The sequence below is a fragment of the Protobothrops mucrosquamatus genome, unplaced genomic scaffold (genome assembly GCF_001527695.2).
Source record: "Protobothrops mucrosquamatus isolate PMUCROS unplaced genomic scaffold, P.Mucros_1.0 scaffold56, whole genome shotgun sequence".
Classification (NCBI taxonomy): domain Eukaryota; kingdom Metazoa; phylum Chordata; class Lepidosauria; order Squamata; family Viperidae; genus Protobothrops; species Protobothrops mucrosquamatus.
Genome location: NW_015386436.1, coordinates 814,679 through 833,108, shown reverse-complemented (window position 1 = coordinate 833,108; position 18,430 = coordinate 814,679). Strand labels below are relative to the sequence as shown.

At 48.6% G+C, this 18,430-nt stretch overlaps 1 protein-coding gene across 1 annotated transcript in view; it reads right to left on the bottom strand.

Annotated features, from left to right (window-relative positions):
• Window positions 1–18,430, bottom strand: part of SPG11 (SPG11 vesicle trafficking associated, spatacsin) — a 28,529-nt gene that overhangs the window by 10,026 nt on the left and 73 nt on the right. The window contains exons 2-28 of the mRNA XM_029283320.1: window positions 18,344–18,408; window positions 18,017–18,204; window positions 17,229–17,456; window positions 16,574–16,769; window positions 15,922–16,038; window positions 15,356–15,798; window positions 15,022–15,167; window positions 13,846–13,978; window positions 12,670–12,825; window positions 11,117–11,292; window positions 9,970–10,146; window positions 9,578–9,649; window positions 9,120–9,247; window positions 8,727–8,899; window positions 7,392–7,590; window positions 7,089–7,292; window positions 6,046–6,152; window positions 5,560–5,705; window positions 5,193–5,345; window positions 4,694–4,760; window positions 4,376–4,541; window positions 3,604–3,809; window positions 2,913–3,021; window positions 2,003–2,162; window positions 1,426–1,659; window positions 1,046–1,246; window positions 562–669 (exon numbers count right to left, since the gene is read on the bottom strand). Coding sequence (XP_029139153.1) covers window positions 562–669; window positions 1,046–1,246; window positions 1,426–1,659; window positions 2,003–2,162; window positions 2,913–3,021; window positions 3,604–3,809; window positions 4,376–4,541; window positions 4,694–4,760; window positions 5,193–5,345; window positions 5,560–5,705; window positions 6,046–6,152; window positions 7,089–7,292; window positions 7,392–7,590; window positions 8,727–8,899; window positions 9,120–9,247; window positions 9,578–9,649; window positions 9,970–10,146; window positions 11,117–11,292; window positions 12,670–12,825; window positions 13,846–13,978; window positions 15,022–15,167; window positions 15,356–15,798; window positions 15,922–16,038; window positions 16,574–16,769; window positions 17,229–17,456; window positions 18,017–18,204; window positions 18,344–18,408 — 4,458 coding nt within the window. The remainder of the gene's footprint in view (window positions 1–561; window positions 670–1,045; window positions 1,247–1,425; window positions 1,660–2,002; window positions 2,163–2,912; window positions 3,022–3,603; window positions 3,810–4,375; window positions 4,542–4,693; window positions 4,761–5,192; window positions 5,346–5,559; window positions 5,706–6,045; window positions 6,153–7,088; window positions 7,293–7,391; window positions 7,591–8,726; window positions 8,900–9,119; window positions 9,248–9,577; window positions 9,650–9,969; window positions 10,147–11,116; window positions 11,293–12,669; window positions 12,826–13,845; window positions 13,979–15,021; window positions 15,168–15,355; window positions 15,799–15,921; window positions 16,039–16,573; window positions 16,770–17,228; window positions 17,457–18,016; window positions 18,205–18,343; window positions 18,409–18,430) is intronic.

The following is an 18,430-nucleotide window of genomic DNA, read 5'->3' as shown; positions in this document are numbered from 1 at the left end:
GAAGCCCCTTTACTGGACCGGCCTCCTCACCCTCCAAACGTACAACTTCCCCCAACATTTGCTCCTCACTCAGGAGCGGAGTTTACCTTTCTCATTCACACCTGCTCTTCTCGCTACCTGGCCTACTGGCAAGCATAAGCGGGCCAGACTCCTTTCCCTCCGTGTGGGACAAACACGATTCCAAAACAGCCCTTGCCTTGAGTAGCCAAGTTTCTGCTTTGGCTTCAAGAGAGAGGAGGCAGTGGAGCAGATGGGCCTCTCTTGTGAAGGTCAGAATGCTGACAAATCATGCAAGATGACAGCCAGTGGACAAACACGGGATGTCTCCACCCTTGAGGCTACAGACATGAAAAGTGCTGCGTATCTTTGACCTCATCAACAGGAACGGAAAAGGCGCCAGTCCAGGAGCCAAGAAAGGGCCACCCCGGCAGGACCCACTGGAACGGGATCGGCTGGGGGCCAGGCTCCCTCCAAGGGCCGGCAGCATTCAGGACACGGAAAGGGGAATCTGCCTGTTCGGTTTGCAAAAAGCCTCAGGGAGCAAATTAAATGTCTGCTTACTTTTGAAAGGCTGTCTTGAAATGTGAGAAGTTTGATCTTGGCTTGGCTGTAACTTTTGTAGTCCATGCACAATTCATACACCTCCAACATTATCAGCAAAGGAGAATCCTGAATATCAGAAGAGAAACAAAGAATTGTCTGCCCAAATTCTACCCAGAGTGGGTTGCACATCTTTGGAGGGAAAAAAAGATGAGTTTTCTGGGCAGGGGACACCGGAGAGATGGAGGAGGCAGAATCCCTCTTCTCATCCGCTTCCGAGGGAGCAGCCAGCTCTGCCGGATGTCTTCAGGCCGACTCTGGTAGGAGGAAGGCTTTCATCCAGATTCTTGCATGGAGCACGAATCCAGTCTCAGGCCCTCCCCCAAGTCTCCCCCCTCCCCAGCACTCCATGAAATGGGGCAATATCCGCCCCCCAGAGAGACGTGCTTTGCTGGCACCTGCCGGATCCCTCCGAGAGCCAGGAGAGCTACCCCGGTCAGCTTGCCTTCAGGAAGAGCTGGAAGCCATGAAGGAGGGTCCTGGCCTTCCCTCTCTCCAACAGCCAGTGCCAGAGAAGGGCCAGGTCTGCAAGGCTCCACTCATGGGTTTCAACCTTGCCTTCGATGTGCCCGATCACCTCACGGGTGGCAGAACGGTCCATGGACGTTATTATCCAAACACAGAGACAATGGAGAATGCTGGCATCCTGCCCGATGTGTGAACGTGAAGAAACGAAGAGAAGAAAAGCAGAGAGTGGATTCAATAAGTCAAAGTGCAAACTATCACAGCCAGCCTGTGCCCAACACGCAGCTCCTGCGCTATCCCAGAGTCACCTCCCTCCCCTCTCTGTCTCCCGAGGAGCGCTGACGCCCATCCTGGAGGTACCTGGGAGCAAGCAGCGAGCACGCTCAGGACGGGCGCCTGGTGCTTCACCGAGGCAGCCAAGAGGTGTCGCCAAGGGCACGGCTGCTCCTGGCTCTGGAGCAGGACGTGGAACAGGTCCTGCGGCTTCTGCTCAAGCGCCTGCAAGTCACCCTCCTTCGGGGGCTGCAAATGGCCCAGGGCCAGCTCCAAGTGCTCCCGCAGGGGCAGGGGGAAGTCCCGGAGGAGAGGGATCACCTGGGAGAGGGAGGGAAGGAAGGAGGGCAAGCAGCTCAGGAGGTCCATGAAGCCTGGGCCCAGAACCCACCGTGCCAAAGAGGGGAGCTGCAGCTCCTCCCAGGAGATGAATGGGGCAGGGGGAGGGATCCCTGGGACACCGAAGCCCCAGCTTGTAGAATTCGGGATCAGGAGAGCCCTTGGAGAGTGGAAGACGGGGCAGTCACGAGTGGGCCTGCTTCCCACCGCTTCTCTTTACAGAGCTTTGTGACTTCGCTGCTCCGTGGCACTGTAGTGCTCTTTTCCCTTGACGAGGAGCATCTCCCACCCAAACCTCCCAGCTCAGCATCCAGCAGCTTCCCACCTCCGCTGGCTGGTAGCCGTGCATTTGCGCTTCAGTCACAAACTGCAGCCATTCGTTCGAACGCGCACAGGCCCTCAGGTACGACGTGCTCAGCTTGATATGGTGGAGCTGGCAAAACTGGATGACCAGGGACCAGTGCCGCCTCGCCTCGCCCGAGGTCCTGAAAAGAAGGAGCCTCTTCACACGCCTCTCCTCTCCTCGCCTTCCCCTGCCCCGGCAGCAAGCCCTGCTGCTCTCACCCCCTTAGGTAAAGGAGGAGACCCAGCAAGTGAGCCAAGGGGCATAGGGGGAGGCCCCACGGCCATGAACAAGGAGGAAAGGAGCGGCACACTTAGTCCAAACAGGATTTCTTCTTTGATTGATTGACTCTAACACCTCAAACCGTTAGCTGGCAGCTACAGCAACAAATACTCTTAGCAACAACTAACAAAAGAGCAAGTGGAGAAAATACTAGGGCTTACTCTTCGCTTAATGACCCCAACTGGGACGGGGACTGCCGCTGCTGAAGCGAAGCATCTGTTGGGCAACGTCTCGCGGCTGCACTGCTCACTGGCGGCAGCTTCAGTCGCCTGGGCTGCAAATGGATTTCCAAACCCTTCTAAAGAGCGCCAGGCCCGGGAGGGGCTGCTCCTCCCTCCGGCTTGAAGGCGAAGCCTCCGACGGACCCTCCCTCAGCCACCTCTGCGTCCCTCCCGGGGAAGCCCAGCCCATCCTAACTGATGCTAATTATTACAATTCTTCGCCTTCAGAAAAAGCAACGCGAGAGCTGAGATTTTGGAATGAACTCCTAAGAGCCTTATATGAAACGGCAACTCAGGCTCTCCAGGAGCATCTGAACGTGACAAGTTGTTTTCCTTGCTCTCTCAGTTGTCCTGACACCAACCCACACAATACTGAATCCCAAACTCACTTGTTGATCTCCTGATGGTCCACCTTCTCCCAAACGGCTTCCTCCAAGCAGACGAGCAGGTCTTCGGCTGCAGTTCTCTCTCCATCAGCCAGCTCTCCCAGCTTCTCCACTGAAAGCAGAACAGGCCAGGCATCCTGCTAAGGCACCCTCCTCCGCCCAACGTGGCAGGCAGGCCGCCCCAAGAAGCCCTGGCTGCTCTCTAGGCCGGGACTGGAGGGGTTTTATTCTCTTTACTTAGCACATGGCAATCACTCATGTACAACACTAAGAAGACACACTACACGCACAAAAACAAACGTAGGCTTAAATAAGGGTTATGGGAACAGCCAGAGCAACAGACTCCTCCCAGTCTGAGTGGGCTCCCCCCTCTCCCCCCCTCCTCTTCAAATGAATGGGGGGGGCGCCGCTGGGTCATTCACTCAAGTGAGTTGCTACTGGTTCCCCCCCCCCCCCGACTCTGCCTTCATTCGGCAGACTTCTTTTTCATCAGGTAGGCATCTCCGTATCAGCAAGAATAATTCAAAGAGAAAGGCACATAAAAATAGCTTTTGCTTGAAACGTTTCTCCATTTGCCACTCTGATAACCCCGTGGATGTGGATTTCTTACGCACAGCCTTTCTGCAAAATCTGAAGCCAGCTACCCCAAGTGAGAGCAAAACTCGAAGGCTGGGACCGTATTTGGAAGCGTTACCCAAGGACTGCCGGATGGAGTGGTGCTGGGGCTCCTCTCTCCTGGACATGAAGCTCAGAATCACGTTGGCGGCTTTGGCATCCACCCTGAGCTTCAGACTCTGCAGGCCCAGCATCTCCAGGAAGCAGACAGAGGTTGCAGCCAGAGGAGGCACATAGAAGACCGAGAGGGCCAGGGCGTAGGCCTCCTTGGCCACCTGCTGAACCCTAGGAAAGGCACAATTTCACTCTCGGCACAAATTCCCCCAACTTCCTTCCGAGGAGGGGAGGACGGTTACAAGAGTCCCAGCACACACGCCAGTTTCCCCTGGACTGAGAGAGAGGCCCTCAGGCCGGCCTCCTCAGCCTTCACCACTCTGAGAACCGATGCTCACCCAGAGGGTATTTATGGCACCACCTAGGTCTACAGAACTTGCTACGTTCCCCTCTGTGGTCGAGGGTCACAAGTATTTAAGTCAGTAGATGTTGCTCCAGGTGAATCGAATAAAGACAACCGTGGTGTGAGCACAGAGCAGGGCCTGGGAGATCCGGGTTCAAGTTTTCTCTCAGACCCAGCCTTCTCTCCCTGGGGGACTCTGGGTCGGTCGGTCCTTCCCAGCTCAACCGACCCACCAAGGGACTGTTGGGAAGAAGAGCAGGCAGGAAGGTGTGCGCCACACCCTTCTCCAGGAAGAAACACAGGACATGAATCAAACAGATAAACACTTGTAATAAAATAATTGTAAATCATGATTACTGTAATAGAGTCACACATGCTTCTTTTAACTACTTACAACTCCTTTGGGAGGTCACTCTTCGATAGCTGCTGAGTTAAAAACGCCCCGAAAGCAAACGAGGGGCGCTCATGATGTAAGTAATAGGAGAAGTCAAGATTCTCTATTATAGCATGCTTGTTTACAAGAGCTGAGCATGAGAAGTGAGGCAGGTCGCTGCAAATATCTGAAAAGAACAGAAAAGAGCAGAACTGCAATCAGAACAAAACAAAGCAGGACCTGCTATTTCTCTTCACACCAGAAGAAGAATTCTTGATGCTAAAACAGGGATTAACTACTACTACATTAGATTCTGACCGTACGTGAAAGTTTACTCACCAGGAATGGCGAGCGTATTTGCTGACTGCCAGCCAAACAACTTGGTGGAGTCAAAGGGAGCCAAGCACTGAAACAGTAAAACATTCATTTCAGACAATATATCAGAACAGATAAAGTTCAGAGCTCATGTATGAACTGCTCAGGGAGACTTGTAACTTTTGCTCAGTTTGGGACTGACCTGTCCGCACATCAAATTTGGAGCCAGCCCAATTTGCCCGCATCTCCACAGCAATGCAAGAGCATGTGGAAGGGGCGTTTTCAAGGGCGGGGGGCTCTGGTGTGCCAAAGGGCCTCAATTCAAGGGTCTTCAGGGGGAAAACAACAATCTAAAAAGGACACCCTCCTGCCCTGGAGAGCCACCAGATTAGGGAACTGCAGGGTTGGGGAAGGAACATCCAAGGTGGACTCTGCTTCAGAGGCTGGGCAGCCCAGGGAAGTCCGGGGCCTGCCCAAACTAGATCTGTCCACCATGGTGTCCACCTGTGGCATTGAACCCTACCTGAACAAGGTGATAGAGAGAAAGGTCGGGAGGGGGGATCCCGTGAGGCGTGATCTGAGGGAAGAGGGCAGCTCTAAGCTTGGGGTAAGGAGCAAGTGCCATCCTGAAGAGTTGCGCATCCACCTTCTCTCTTCCGTCTCCCTTCTGAACAATCTGCAACACAAGAAGCATCGAAATCCACTTGCACAAATGATTTTCTGGCACTCCCTGTTCCAAGCTTTTGAGGCAGCCCAATGGCCAGCCTCTCTGTTTCTCCAACGAGGGGCCAGGCCAACGAAGCCAGCTGGCGGCTGGGAGAGGGGAGGCTGGGTGCGGTGGGCCTTCTTCAGGCTTCTAGCCAGCTGCCAGCCTTCTGCACTTGGCATACCTGGTCAATCCCTCCCCTGGCGAACATGGTGGTAGCGAGGGCAAGAAGGGTTCGTCCCTCCAACAGCATGGTGCTCACGCTGGCCTGGTTGCTGGGAATCAAGATCTGGGCATTGGCTAGGCTAGCCTGAAAAATCATGTCTGCATCTGAGGCAAGGGGAGAAGGAAAACAAAGGGAGCGTTGTCCAAAAGAAAATTTAAAACAGATTTAGCATAATCAACCGGGTTAACCGAAGCTGGTTTGAAAATCCTTTAAGTACAGATACACAACTCTAGCATGTATTTCCAAAGGTCCCATTCATTTTCCTCCCTCTCAAAGGTCTACTGAGAAGAATGGTGTGCAAATGAGTCCAACGGAGGTAATTTTGGCCCATAAGGAGCAAAAAGTGTTACCAGGTCAGGCCAGGGACTGCAACTATCCCTGGAAAACCTGCTTTTTGCTTTTTGAAAAACATTTGTCCAAATGAGATGCAAAGAGACCACTTACCTCCAGGATTGTTGGCAATATCCCGACATTGCACTAAAAATTCAAACCAAGGGTGAGCTTCACGTAGCTCTTTATCGTTCAAAATGGGACAGGCTGATGAAAATAAACTGAAAATCAAGAACATTTCATAGAATTACAAAGACAAAGCAAGCATTGTGTCTCCTGCCCAGATATCAGCCCATCCAATTAACTTGGCTCAACAATTAGCTGCATGTGAGAAAACCGTCCTGCCTCGGAGGGCTGGAGGGGAATGGCCTTCTTGGGGAGGGGGTTGGCAATCACCTGTTCCCACAATCCCACCAGCACAACTCTCTTGTTTCTCTAATTCACAGTTGTCAAGTGGAGAGCAAAATGTAAGGTCTTGCCTCAGCTAGTTCTCCCAAGAAAGCAGAACTTCTGAGACGGGCATTATCTCAAAAGGAACTTTCATTGAGAGACAGTGACAGCAAGAAAACAAAGCCAGATCCAATTATTTCCCACGCGAAACGTTACACTAAAGCATCCCTGACAGACCAAACCCCAACAGCCAAAAGTCCGGTTTGATTTCATCCAATCCTCAGGTGCAAAGTTGTTATGGGAACCAGATTGATAAGTGCAGTTCTCAGGCACCATTCTCAGGGTTTCGATTTCCTCTCAGTCTCTTGATCTCCTCCCCTCGGCGCAGAGATAAGACAGATGGCCCCGGGCACAGTCCTCCTTCCGCTGATGCCCCATACCAGACTCCCCCCTCCCAACAGCAGAATAGCAGAGCGTCCTCCTCCCCCCTCCCCACAGAATGGCAGACCCGAACATAGAAAGAAAAGCCATATAAGAAATGAGAGTCTGACACAAAATCTGTTTCTCCCACAAGGCATAATGGAGACCATTGCAGGAAAGAAAGACACCAGGGAAGAAAGTGCTTGGTCAAGTTTGTAAGTAATACGCTTGGAATTGTTTTTAAGGGCTGAGCAGCCTCTGAAGGGCCCCCTTCACAGAATCCGCTGCTCCAGTCACCGCTACCCTAAATGCTTCTGCAGGAATCGCCTACAGCCATGGCCACCTACCGGTAATAATCCAGGTAGGAGTAGAGAATATGGTCCAGCCCCCGTTCTAAGCAATAAAGGATAAAGCATGCGTGAAGCTCTAGGCCGCCTGCAGAGACGTAGCCCAGGAGAGGATGCGGCTCCTGCATCAGGCCTCCGGTGCAGGCCACCCTTTGCAGCAGGCCTTCAAAGTCTTCGAGTTCTGCGGGCACAAAAGTCCCATTTCTGTCAAGAAAAAGCAGAGCAGAAACAGCAACCATTTCTGTTAAAACAGTAGGTGGAAAACTGGATGGAAATGGCCCCTCACACGGACAAGGCGCCTACCTAGCTAGGATGTCCAAGACTTCATTTCGCAAGTAGTGGCTGCATAAGGTCCTCCGGCCAATGGCTCCTAGAGGGAGGGGCGGCCAGTTTGCAGGGCTGCCTTCAGGTCGGGATTCAGAAATCCATGAACTGATATTTACCCAATCGTGCCAAGACGACAAATACATCCAGAGGGCCTCAGGATTACAGAACCTAAATTCTAATTTTTAAAGAAATTAATAGAGTTAAGTACAAACATTTGGTGGACATTAGGAACTATGCATACATGGAGGGTGGTTTTCCTCATGCCGGGCGCCTTCCAGATAAGAGCCTTCAAGACCCAGAATCCCTTGGCCAATGCGACCATTGCAGACCACCCTCAAGCTGATATCCACCTGTCTGGAGGACGACGGTGGAGCTGCTGCTATTAGTGGGAAAAGAACTAGCCGGAGGGTCCTGCCCAACTCCATCTCCCTGGCCTAACTATATCCCAGCTGCAGCTGAGTCAAAGCAGTTGGAGACCCCACCTCCCCCCCCCCAGGCTCACTCCTCTCTTTCTGGCCAGACGCCCCCACCGCCTTGCTCCTGCTGCACTGCTCCTCCGAGAGGTTTATTTTTATGGATTCTAAAAATGGTCTGATTTGTCTTCCGTTCTTCATTATGCTTTCTCTAACATGGCTATTCTCTAACTGTTGCTAGACCCACAAAGTGAAATAAATGCACTGAGAAGTCCAGTTGTATTTCTAAAATAAACTTGCAGAAGCCAAGCTTCTGAGAAGCTAAATTGAGTTTTTGTGCATGTGCACATATGTGTTGATCTGAAACAATTTGGACAACTTATTTCTCTTATTAAATGTTTTTCTTCATTCTTCCATCAAAACATCCACAAAAATGATGTCGCTCCCTGTGCAGGGGGCCACTTGAGGGCTGCTTTAAGCCCCCTCTTAAATCCAGCCCCTAAGGAGAAAATTCAGGCTGGTTTCTGGGTGGGCTGCACCAATTAAGGGAGTTGAGATTCCTTGCAAGTTACCCATCCTTGAAGGAACCGGCTGTTTCCAAAAACAAAACAGTCAGTTTGATCTAGTAGTTAAGGCTGCAGGCTAGGAGGCAGAGACTGTAGGTTCAAGTCCCTGACTTAATCGTGAAAGCCAGCTGGGTAACTTTGGGGCAGTCCCTCCCCCTCAGCCCAACCCACCACACAGGGTTGTTGTTCTGGGGAAAATAGGACGAGGAAGGTGTGTTGGATAGGTTCGCCACCTTGAAGTATTTGAATAAATAATAAAGGCGGATAAAAATAAAAACAAACAAGTAAATAAAAAGCCGCAAACCCACGCTCCCGTAATAACAAATACTTACCCCCTTCCTGAGCTCTCACAAGGAGGAGAACCCTTTCCCGTGTAGATGGAGACCACCACTCAGCCCAGTTTAGCATTACCCTGTGCTCCCTGTTATGAATTCTGTCTTGAGTGCAGCTCAGAAAGGAATCCAAAGCAGCAACGTTGATACCATCTGGTTCTTTTCTCCAAGACCTAGAACCAATAATCAAGCATTTCCTTGAAACCAGTGAATTTATTCTTCCCAAAACCTCTTTCACGATCCTTCAGAGCCAAATAGCAGAGATGCATCAGATTAACTCTGGCAAACAGCTCACCAATGAACGAAGGCAGATACATGTGTCCCAGGATAATGTTGCAAGATCCAGTCTGGGTCGGTCACTGGGACCAGGCGTTCAGACTGAAGGTGCATTACCTGCAACAAGCTGCGTTCTTTTCCTTTCTCTGGAAGGTGCCTGAATAAATATTTTCCACCTCATGCACAAAGTCTATCATTTCCTTCTCTGTTTCAGGAAGAACATCTTCCTCTTGTAAGGCACTCACCTACAGAGTCAAAACAAACTTTTAGGTTGTTTCTTTTCTATCCAATAGACACACACATTTTTCAGGTTTCCTTTAAATCAAATTTTGAACATGGCAAGGAACAAAGGGACAACATTGTAAGAGAAGTGCTGCCAGTCCCTTACATAAGATCAGAAAATGACATCAGTGCAGCTGAATTTCCACTTCAGCTATTAAGACTGGAACCCATTTACTCAAATCTCGTATCTGAAAATTGAGTAAAAATTAACAATCTGAGGAGGTTAGAATACATGGGGAAAAACACAATTAACTGAAATCATTTCACAGGCAAAGATTTTTACTTAAACTTACCAAGAAATCCCTGACATGGTAATCTGTTGTATAGAAACATATTTTGTGCAGTTGCTGCTTCACACTGAGGCCCTGTCGAAAGGAAAAAGAACAGGAGTGTTTGCAAAAAACGTGCATAAGGAAAAGTCTTGGCATAGTTCTCTGCACTGGCATGGAAGGACCCGAGACCCTGGCTACGGCTTTTTAACTGTGTGTTGTGAATAAACAGTGGGGTCAAGAAGGCAGAAATGTCCCTGAGGGCTATGATCACCCTTTCCCATTTAAAGCCTAGCCCAGAGGAACAAAGGAGAAAGAATTATGCTCAGTGTGTGAAGATACAAAATCTGTGTATGTGAAAATACTCTAGCAAAGATTTTAGATGGCGCTCAGTGGAGTTGCAGTATATTCCTCACCATGTTCCTTAAAAGTCTGGAAGCTTCACTGATGTCATTCTTCAGGAGGCTTTTGTAAGCCATCTCCAGGCCTATCCGGGTGAGCTGCCCGAGATCCTGGGCAGGGTTGTGAGTCAAACGGAAAAAGGTTTGTGCCTCTGGCACTCTGTTGCTTAGAAGGGCTTCAGTAACTGCTTGCTGGAAAATAAAATGATGAGCAATTTCAAGAGCCACCTTAGGAGACCCTCTACCCACCCTGAGTTTTGTATTCTTTTTTGAAAGGTTGAGGAGAGGGGAGGGAAGTGGGGAGGGGCTTAGAACAGAGGAATGCTGGATGAAAGCAGAGGGGCACAAACCCAACTGAAGCTAAGTCTACCCTTACGACTTGAGAAGAGCTGACCAGGGCAATGTCTCCTGAGGCCTGGAGATGAGCAGCATTTCTGCTGAGTGACATGCTGGAGGGGGGAGTGTGTTCCAAAATGCCAGGGAGTCATTAGCTGATCAGACAGTGAAACTAAGCCCACGGAATAGCAGACCTAAAAGTCTTCCTAAAAAGATGACAAGTCTGTATCTCATACTCAGCAGCCAAGCTACTCCACAGAAGCTACTGAACCAGCTGGATTAAAGAGAAGCCATAAACGGGCTTCTCCTTTATAAAACTGCTACCATTTTAAAAAAATATTTAAGCTGATGACCATGAAGGCATCACCCGACAGTAAATTCTATGAAGTGATTCAGCTTGGTGTAGAAAGCACTTCCCTTTGGGCCCTGCCCATCCATTTCGGAGGATGTCTGCGGAAGGAGGAAGACTACCCAGCCTAAGAAGCCAGAGGCCTTCCTGTAGTCTTTTCCAGCTTAACTCTATTCTGTTACGAGACGATGCCTGGTACAGATTTACCTTTCCAAATGACTTCAGCACAAACCAGGATATTTTCATAGCTCTAACATCACTCTCTCACATACACAAAATGCTCTCTTGCTAAAATAATTACATCCCCACTTTGCTCCTTCGCACTGAAATCAATTCCTTTCAAGTGCTGGACTTAGGCAAGGCTCTGTACGTGGCTCCAATTTGCTATGCATATGTGTAGTAAGGAAATTATTTAATAAATTGAGATCATGTGTGAAATTCTGATATAGTCTGATATTCAAGCTATATTCTGCTTACCTCTGTATCAAATGCTTCCCAGTGTCTTTGGTCCATTTGGGGTAGGTTATCTTCAGAATCCCAGGGCTGGCTTACGACACCAAATGGCTTATGAGGGAACCTGATCATAAGTGTCCTGAGTTTAGTGATGTAGCTGGTTAAAATGTCAATGCACTGGACCATGTTTTCATCCACCTCTGTGAAGAGCACCAGGAAGACAATCAAGTAACGCTACTGAAAAGGCTGCTTGGGGAGAATGGCAACTATAGAGGCTGCACAGTTATCCACCACGAAGCCACTACACTACTCCCTTTGAGAAGGATTTGGGCTGCTGGCAGCTGTAGGTCAGAAGGGACAGGATGCTGCTCCTTCGGTCCTTGTCCTGCTTCTTGGCTGGAAACGGCCAGCAGCGAAGGAGTCACGTTAGCGCCGTGGAAAGGGGCTGGGCCAGCAAGCTCTCCTTCTCAGAAGCCCTGAGGGCGCAGGTAGCCACTGTCCTGTAGCAGCTTCCCATTTGGGGGAAAGGGGATACAGGAGGTGATACATGGCTGGCTACAGATGGGTTTGAAAGAAACTAACCTGAATTCTTGTCTGTCTGGCTTCAGGCCTACTGTTAACCCTGAGGCAGCCTTATTGGTGCTGACTAAGGAGAGAGGGAAACCTGCCAGACTGATTCTACTGAATTTCTCAATAGCTTACATCCCAGCAATCGTAAGATACTTGTGGAACTCGGTACATTTAGGTAGTTCGTCCTTATCTTTAGGATTGCTACTCAAGGCAGTCAGAGGAGAAATTTTGGGTTGCCTTTGAGGTTGGGGCTACGGGGTCCCCCAGAGCTCCATTCTCTCTGTTTTTCAGTATCAACCTGAATATTCTGGAGGAAATCATTTCCAACCTAGCCAGACAGTTGCCGGATGCAGTAACTCTAGAAGCCAGAGATATTTAATTTTTTAAAATAGACTTTTAAAAAAGCATTTAATATTATTTTATTCAATTTTGTGTAGACTTTATAGAGTAATTGCAGGTTTATAAAACTGTTTTTCTGTACTGCTCTGAATTTTCTTTGGCTTGCCAAGAAAATGGACGATAGTAATAATAATTCTTAGAAAAAAGGTGTTTCCAATTAAATCAGGAAAAAGTGGCCTTTCAAGTGGCTGGCACTATCAACTAATTTCACAGGAATCCATCCATCTATTTTAAACAATTGAAATATAAAAACTTTTAATAAATTATACATGGCTGAAATCTGGGAAAATCATGATATCCTGCAAGATCTCAGCCAGACAATAAGTAAAATATTATGATAAATAAAAAGGGAGAGTTGGTGGTACTCGACTTACAACCACAACCAAGCCCAAGAGTAAAATATCTTTAGATGCTTTATAGACTCTTAATAGCCCCTGAGCAGGTGGGTATTAAGGCTGAACCTGCACACTGCCCTGTTTCTTGCTTTCTTCCCTTGATGATTTAAGAAGCACAAAAATTGTAAATAAACCCATTCCGGAAATAGAAGTTTTGTTGTTGGTACAGAGAATACCAATTCAGGTCAAATAGATATATGATACCGACTCTACCTTCTCTGTGTGTAAAAATCTCACGGAGTTGTTTGTTGAGAAAAGATAAGGTGAGGTTCAACAGCTGCTCAGAGAAATGCTTGCTCTGGGTCTCCACATCATTTTCTTGAATTGCCTTACAAAGTAAATCCAACGCTGGCCTCAATTCTTCAACACCTGTAGGAAAAGAGTAAAACCAATAAAAATGTGAATATCACGTTAAGAAATGCACAAATTTACATTTGTCTTCAAAGTGATGTCAGAGTGATATACAGATAATCCTCGAATTACGACAGTTCACCTAGCGACTGTTTGAAGTTACATCACCGACACAGTCCCGAGGTTACGAATGCTGCAGCACCACGGCAGTCGCTCACCCTTGCTTTGCCTGCTTCGGTGCTTCAGGCCTTGGGGGCATTCGCAGAGAACAGAGGCCTAAAGTACCACGAGATCAGGCGAGATCTCGTGCAACTGATCGCGCGTGATCTCCCACTCCTTTAGGCCTCTGTTCTCTGGGAATCGAGGCCTGGAGGAGATCTGCTGCAAAAGGCTTTGCAAGCGGAAGGCAGGCTTCGGTCCTTCAGGCCTTCCCTCCGTTTGCTGCTTCCTTGCCAAAGCCTGCAGGGAGATCGCGTCCGCTGGGCTCCGGGCATCTTTGCAAAAAGCCTTTGCCGGCAACAAGGGAGCCCGGGAGGGGCCGCTGCGTCCTTCCCAGGCTCCGTTTTCAGCGCAAGGGCCGGTGCGGCAGAATCAGGGGGAAGCAATTTTGGGGAGCATGAGGTATCTCAGTGGGACAGGGGGGGTCCTTGGGTGGTCTGAAGTGGGTGGGCTGTTCCATCACTTCCCCCCCCCCCGGCCTTCCCCACCCTGAGGTACCTCGTGCACTTAACGGCCCGCCCATTCGGCTGGCGAACATGTGGGCAAAAGCTGGGAGTTTTCACGTTCACTTTACGTGATTCACTCCAACGAATCCTCGGGTTACGAATGTAATTGGCAGGCTCCATTACATTCATAACTCAAGGACTAGCTGTTACCACAATTTATTCCTTTAAGCATTCTGAAAACCCATGGACCTGGGATTCACAGGGATCTGCCCTGAGCACCTGCAGTTCACTTTGCATTCAGTCAAGTGATGCTCCTTTTGCATTTACACTGCAATTTATAAAATATCAGTGTGAACATTCATAGTTTACTTACTCTTCAAGTAAAAATCTGACATATTATTTACAGGCTGATCTTGCACAGAGCTTGCTTCAGACAGACTGAAAATGTTCTCTTTATTCTTGAGGAAAAAATCCACAGTGTCCAACTGTCGGTTCTCTAAACCAGCCTAAATATCAAAGATATAGTTTTTATATTATACTTATACAGAGATCCAACATCAATACTTTGACTCCTCTTAATTAGCACCTGGCCTGAGTGTCCAAGGGAACATCAAGGCATGGATTTTGCTTCTTACTTCCTAAGCTCTCTTCTCAGAGATCTGGCTGTCACAACATCGAGACAAACTTTTGTCCAATCACAGAGGAACTTTTTCTTGAGGAGTTGAGCACTAGCATTCCTTCTCTGCTTACAAACTTCTTAACATGAATATGATCTATGCTAAGTAATATATTTGTTCTGTATATAATATATTTGAGTACACCAAAATAAGTTCTGGATTATATGCTAGTTACAGCTTACTTTTACATAGATTTGTAACTAACATTGACCAGGAACCAAGGAAGTTAATATTTCTTTGCAATATACAGCAAAAGGATCAGTGATTTATGTAAGATCCAGGATTCTTTAAAGGTAATAAATGATGGATGACTCTAAATTGCAAATGGCAATACTTAAAAAAAACCACAACAATCTTCACCATATGAAGACTTGTGCTGGAATTAACCAAGTCATTTTCTTGTCTTGTCAGCGGAAGAACTTTTGTCTCCACTGGTTGAATACCAGAACCATTTAAAGTAGAGCAAAACGTGTGCGGAATCAATCTTTCTGCTCTAGAATGGATGGCCAAGGCCTCACAGCTTCATAGGCATCAGGGAAAAAGTCGGAGTCCTCTAGAAAATCCTCAGCAATAGCAAGACGCCGCTACCCGTGGTGGAGCCGTGGTGGAGCCGTGGTTAGAATGCAGTACTGCAGGCTACTTCTGGTGACAGCCTGATGCCAGTAGTTCGACAGTTCAGTTGTTACCGGCTCAAGGTTGACTCAGCCTTCCATCCTTCCGACATCAGTAGAATGAGGACCCAGATTGTTGGGGGGGGGGGAGCAATAGACTGCTTCTGTAAACTGCTTAGAGAGGGCTGTAAGCCTATACGTCTAAGTGCTAGTGCCGCCTCTAACCCTGGAAACGAGGATGCCCCAGGCTTCTTTCCTTACCTCTAAGGCATGGACCGGAATAGAACACCTTCCCCATCCATTGAGGCGGCAAAGGGAATCTACAGTGCTAGCGCTTCCATAGATGATCAGTCTGTTCAAGAATTCCTCTTGTGTAAAGCCAAACAGGAACAAGGAGAGGCCAGTCTCTAAGGATTGTCACAAAAGAGAGGGGTTATTTCCATATTGCTCATTGTCTACAGAAAAGATGTTCTAGTGACTTGAACACAGCTCCCTCGGTCATTTTTAGTAACGTCAAGAAGAGAAAACAATTTCAACTCTGAAATTATTTCTAGAGGGAAAATATTTATCTGCAATTAAATTCAAAGATGCTCACCTGAAAGGACAAGCCATAGTGGTTCCTCCCTGGTATATTCCACAAAAAAGGAGTTTTTCCCCACACAAGACTGTGTGATATCCTGGGTCACCAAATCCCACAGGACAAGAGTCAGTCCTTCGCTCTCACTTGAGACAGTGAACAGCACGTGAAAACCTGTCACCTGTTTACAATCAAGATTCCCAGGCTCTTCTGGGTCACTTAAATGTATATTCTTCCATCGCCTGTCTTTGGTGCTTTTAGTATCTTTCCCTCTGGAGCTTGAAAGAACAAACGCAACCTCTTGAAAGAGGGACGCTGCAGAAGTGTCCCAAGTCTTGGAGTTAAGAGGTTCCAAGGGCAGAAGATGCTGATACCAAGGCAACTCAACATCCGTATCCAAATGTGGAGAATAATTGTGTGAGTGTATATCATTCAAAGGTAGTACGTGTGTCTTCCGGGATCTGGAAAAAAAGCGAAAGATCTTAACATTTTCAATGATATATGAAATGAAGATGTCAGAATTACACTTTTCAATGAAACAATTCTTCTTGTCACTATAAAAGCACCTTTGAAGGCCAACTCACCTGTCCGTCTGAAATAAAGGCTGCAAGGACTTCATGCTGAAACCTGAACTACTGAGGTCATCTTCATCCAGCCCCTCAAAGCTTTGCTGCTTGCAAAATAAATGGTCAGGATATTCTCTGGGAGGAAAGGGGGTAATAGAAATAAGGCAAGTTTCCCTTTACTTTTCAAGCTTCAACAAGGTTTAATCATCCATAAAACATCCAAACATAAAAACATCATCCAAATATTACAACATACTGATGCAAAGAAGCAAAGGGTTGGAGAAGAATGGCTCAACAGCAAATTTAGCTAATTCGGGTCACAGAAAAATGCTGTGGACTGTCCTGAACATCCCATGGGGGATTCGGATGGCCCCAGCCCTGTTCACTTAAGACGCTGAAGACCTGGATGTTTCCCCAGGCATTTGGGTCAAGAGCTTAGATGAGTTCTGCTGCTGTTGATGTGGGGGAGGGGGATTGTGAATGTGGGTTACTGGTTTACCCTGAGACATGGGGAGTTATATGTGTGGTTTTCATGCTCTTAATCTTTATAAACTACTCAGAATCACTCAAGTGAGATGGGTGGTCATATAAATCATCTAAATAAACAAATTTTATGCTGGAAATCAGGCAGCCTTTGGAAAATAGCCTTCAAACATTTCATGTCACCTACCTGAAGTACAAGTTGAGGTCAACAGCAGCAACACAGCTGGAGCGGCTGACAACCACAGCCATGCTGAGATCATATGATATACTTAGCTGCACAAGAGGAAATGGCATATCCTGGTTTCCCTCTTCTTGCCCCCGTGACTGATAGAGAGAAACACTGATGTGGGCCAAATAGGCACCATCGATAGCACCAAATATATCTTTGTAAAAAGTTAAAGAAGTTCACAGGCTGTTGAAATAACAGGACAAAACTACCAACAAGAAACACACCCTTCAAAGAGCACAACTATGTGTATGCCTGCTTCGGATTAAGCCTTACTGGGCAATGTCATCTTATTTTAGAGTAAATGTGCACAGAAAATCAAGTAAGCTATAAATTCAATAGAACGTGCTGCTGGGAAAATACTACCATTTGAGATATCCCTCATGGGATATACAGAGTCCTCATTCACCCTTCTGTGTCCTCCTCACCCACCCTGCAAGAATCCTTGGATCAACAGGGCACGTTTTGCCTTTTTCACAATAAAGCTGGGAGTTAACATGCTAAATCTCTATTAGGTAAAATGCACCAATTTCCACTCTTAGATTTCAGTGATACCCAACCCGGGACAGACAGTTCTTGGAAGCTCGCCCAACACCAGCTTTATATTAAAGGATACGTATCCATCCGGTCTCATCCAGCAAGAAGATGATACCTCTGCAGAAAGTAACATTTACTGTCCTTTCCAAAGTTTGTGGGGGCAAATCAAGTCTAAAGCAGCCTTCCACCTCTTCCCCCAGTTCTCCTCCAGGAAAAATTAGGTGTACAATCATAAAGTTGTTGAGCAACAGTATAGCTCTGCTATTTTTAAATGACAGCACTTGCAAGGATGAAATAGATAGTAAGTCTGTAAAAGAGGACATAAAGAAGGTTTTGTTAATGTAGCCCTACAGTAAAGTAGAATTAGCTCATCAGCTGCTAGAAGAAGCAGTATTTCCATCTTACCTGGATTCACATTCAATGTATTCTCTCTCCTTATCACATTATCAACCACAAGTAGGAATATGGGGTGAGCTAGGCAGAGGATAGTATTACACAAAGATGACACAGAGAAACAGGTTTGGGGCCTAATTCGTCATCTCCTGGGGCAGGACGGGGCCCTAAAGACCATCTCCCAGTAGCTCCTGTTCTCAGGAATGGCCGTTCTTAAGTGGCACCATCTGAAACCCAGAGCCTTTTCTTCCCAGCCTTCTCTCGCCAGGGCGCCGAAAGGCACAGAAGCACCAGCGGAGAGACGTTTCCCCACTGGGTCCATCGACCTCCGCTCTGCAGCTGCCAGACGGAGGAGAGGCGTGAAGAGAGCAGCTTCCCAAAACAGAATCTTCCCGCCTCCCCCCCCGGAGGAAGCCCGGAGGCAGCCCCGGGCCCCTTCCCTCCCCGCCCCCGCCTCTGCCCGGGAAGACTCGCCTGCGTCCCGGGAGGCCGCCAGGGCCCGCAGCCGCTCTTCGGGGACGCCGCGCAGGAGGGTCGCGTCCCACCGCCCGGACTCGGAAGCCGCCTCGTAGAGGAGCAGCGCCCGCGCCTCGGTGACGGCCAGCAGCCGCAGGCGGCCCCCCGCCGCCGCCTCCTCCGCCTCGCCGCTCGCCCACACGAAGCTGCAAGAGGCGCCGCGGGTCAGCCCCGCCGCTCGCCCCCCCCCTCGGCGGCACCACCACCACCACCGGCGCCTCTCCGGGGAGCTCGCTGGGACTCCCGCCCGCCCTCCCTCCCTCCCTCTCCGCGGGCGGCGCTTACTCTTCCCAGGCGCCCGGCAGCGAGACGCCGGGGAGCCGCGCCGAGGACAGCCCCGACAGGCGCAGCTCGGCCGGCCCGGCCACGGCC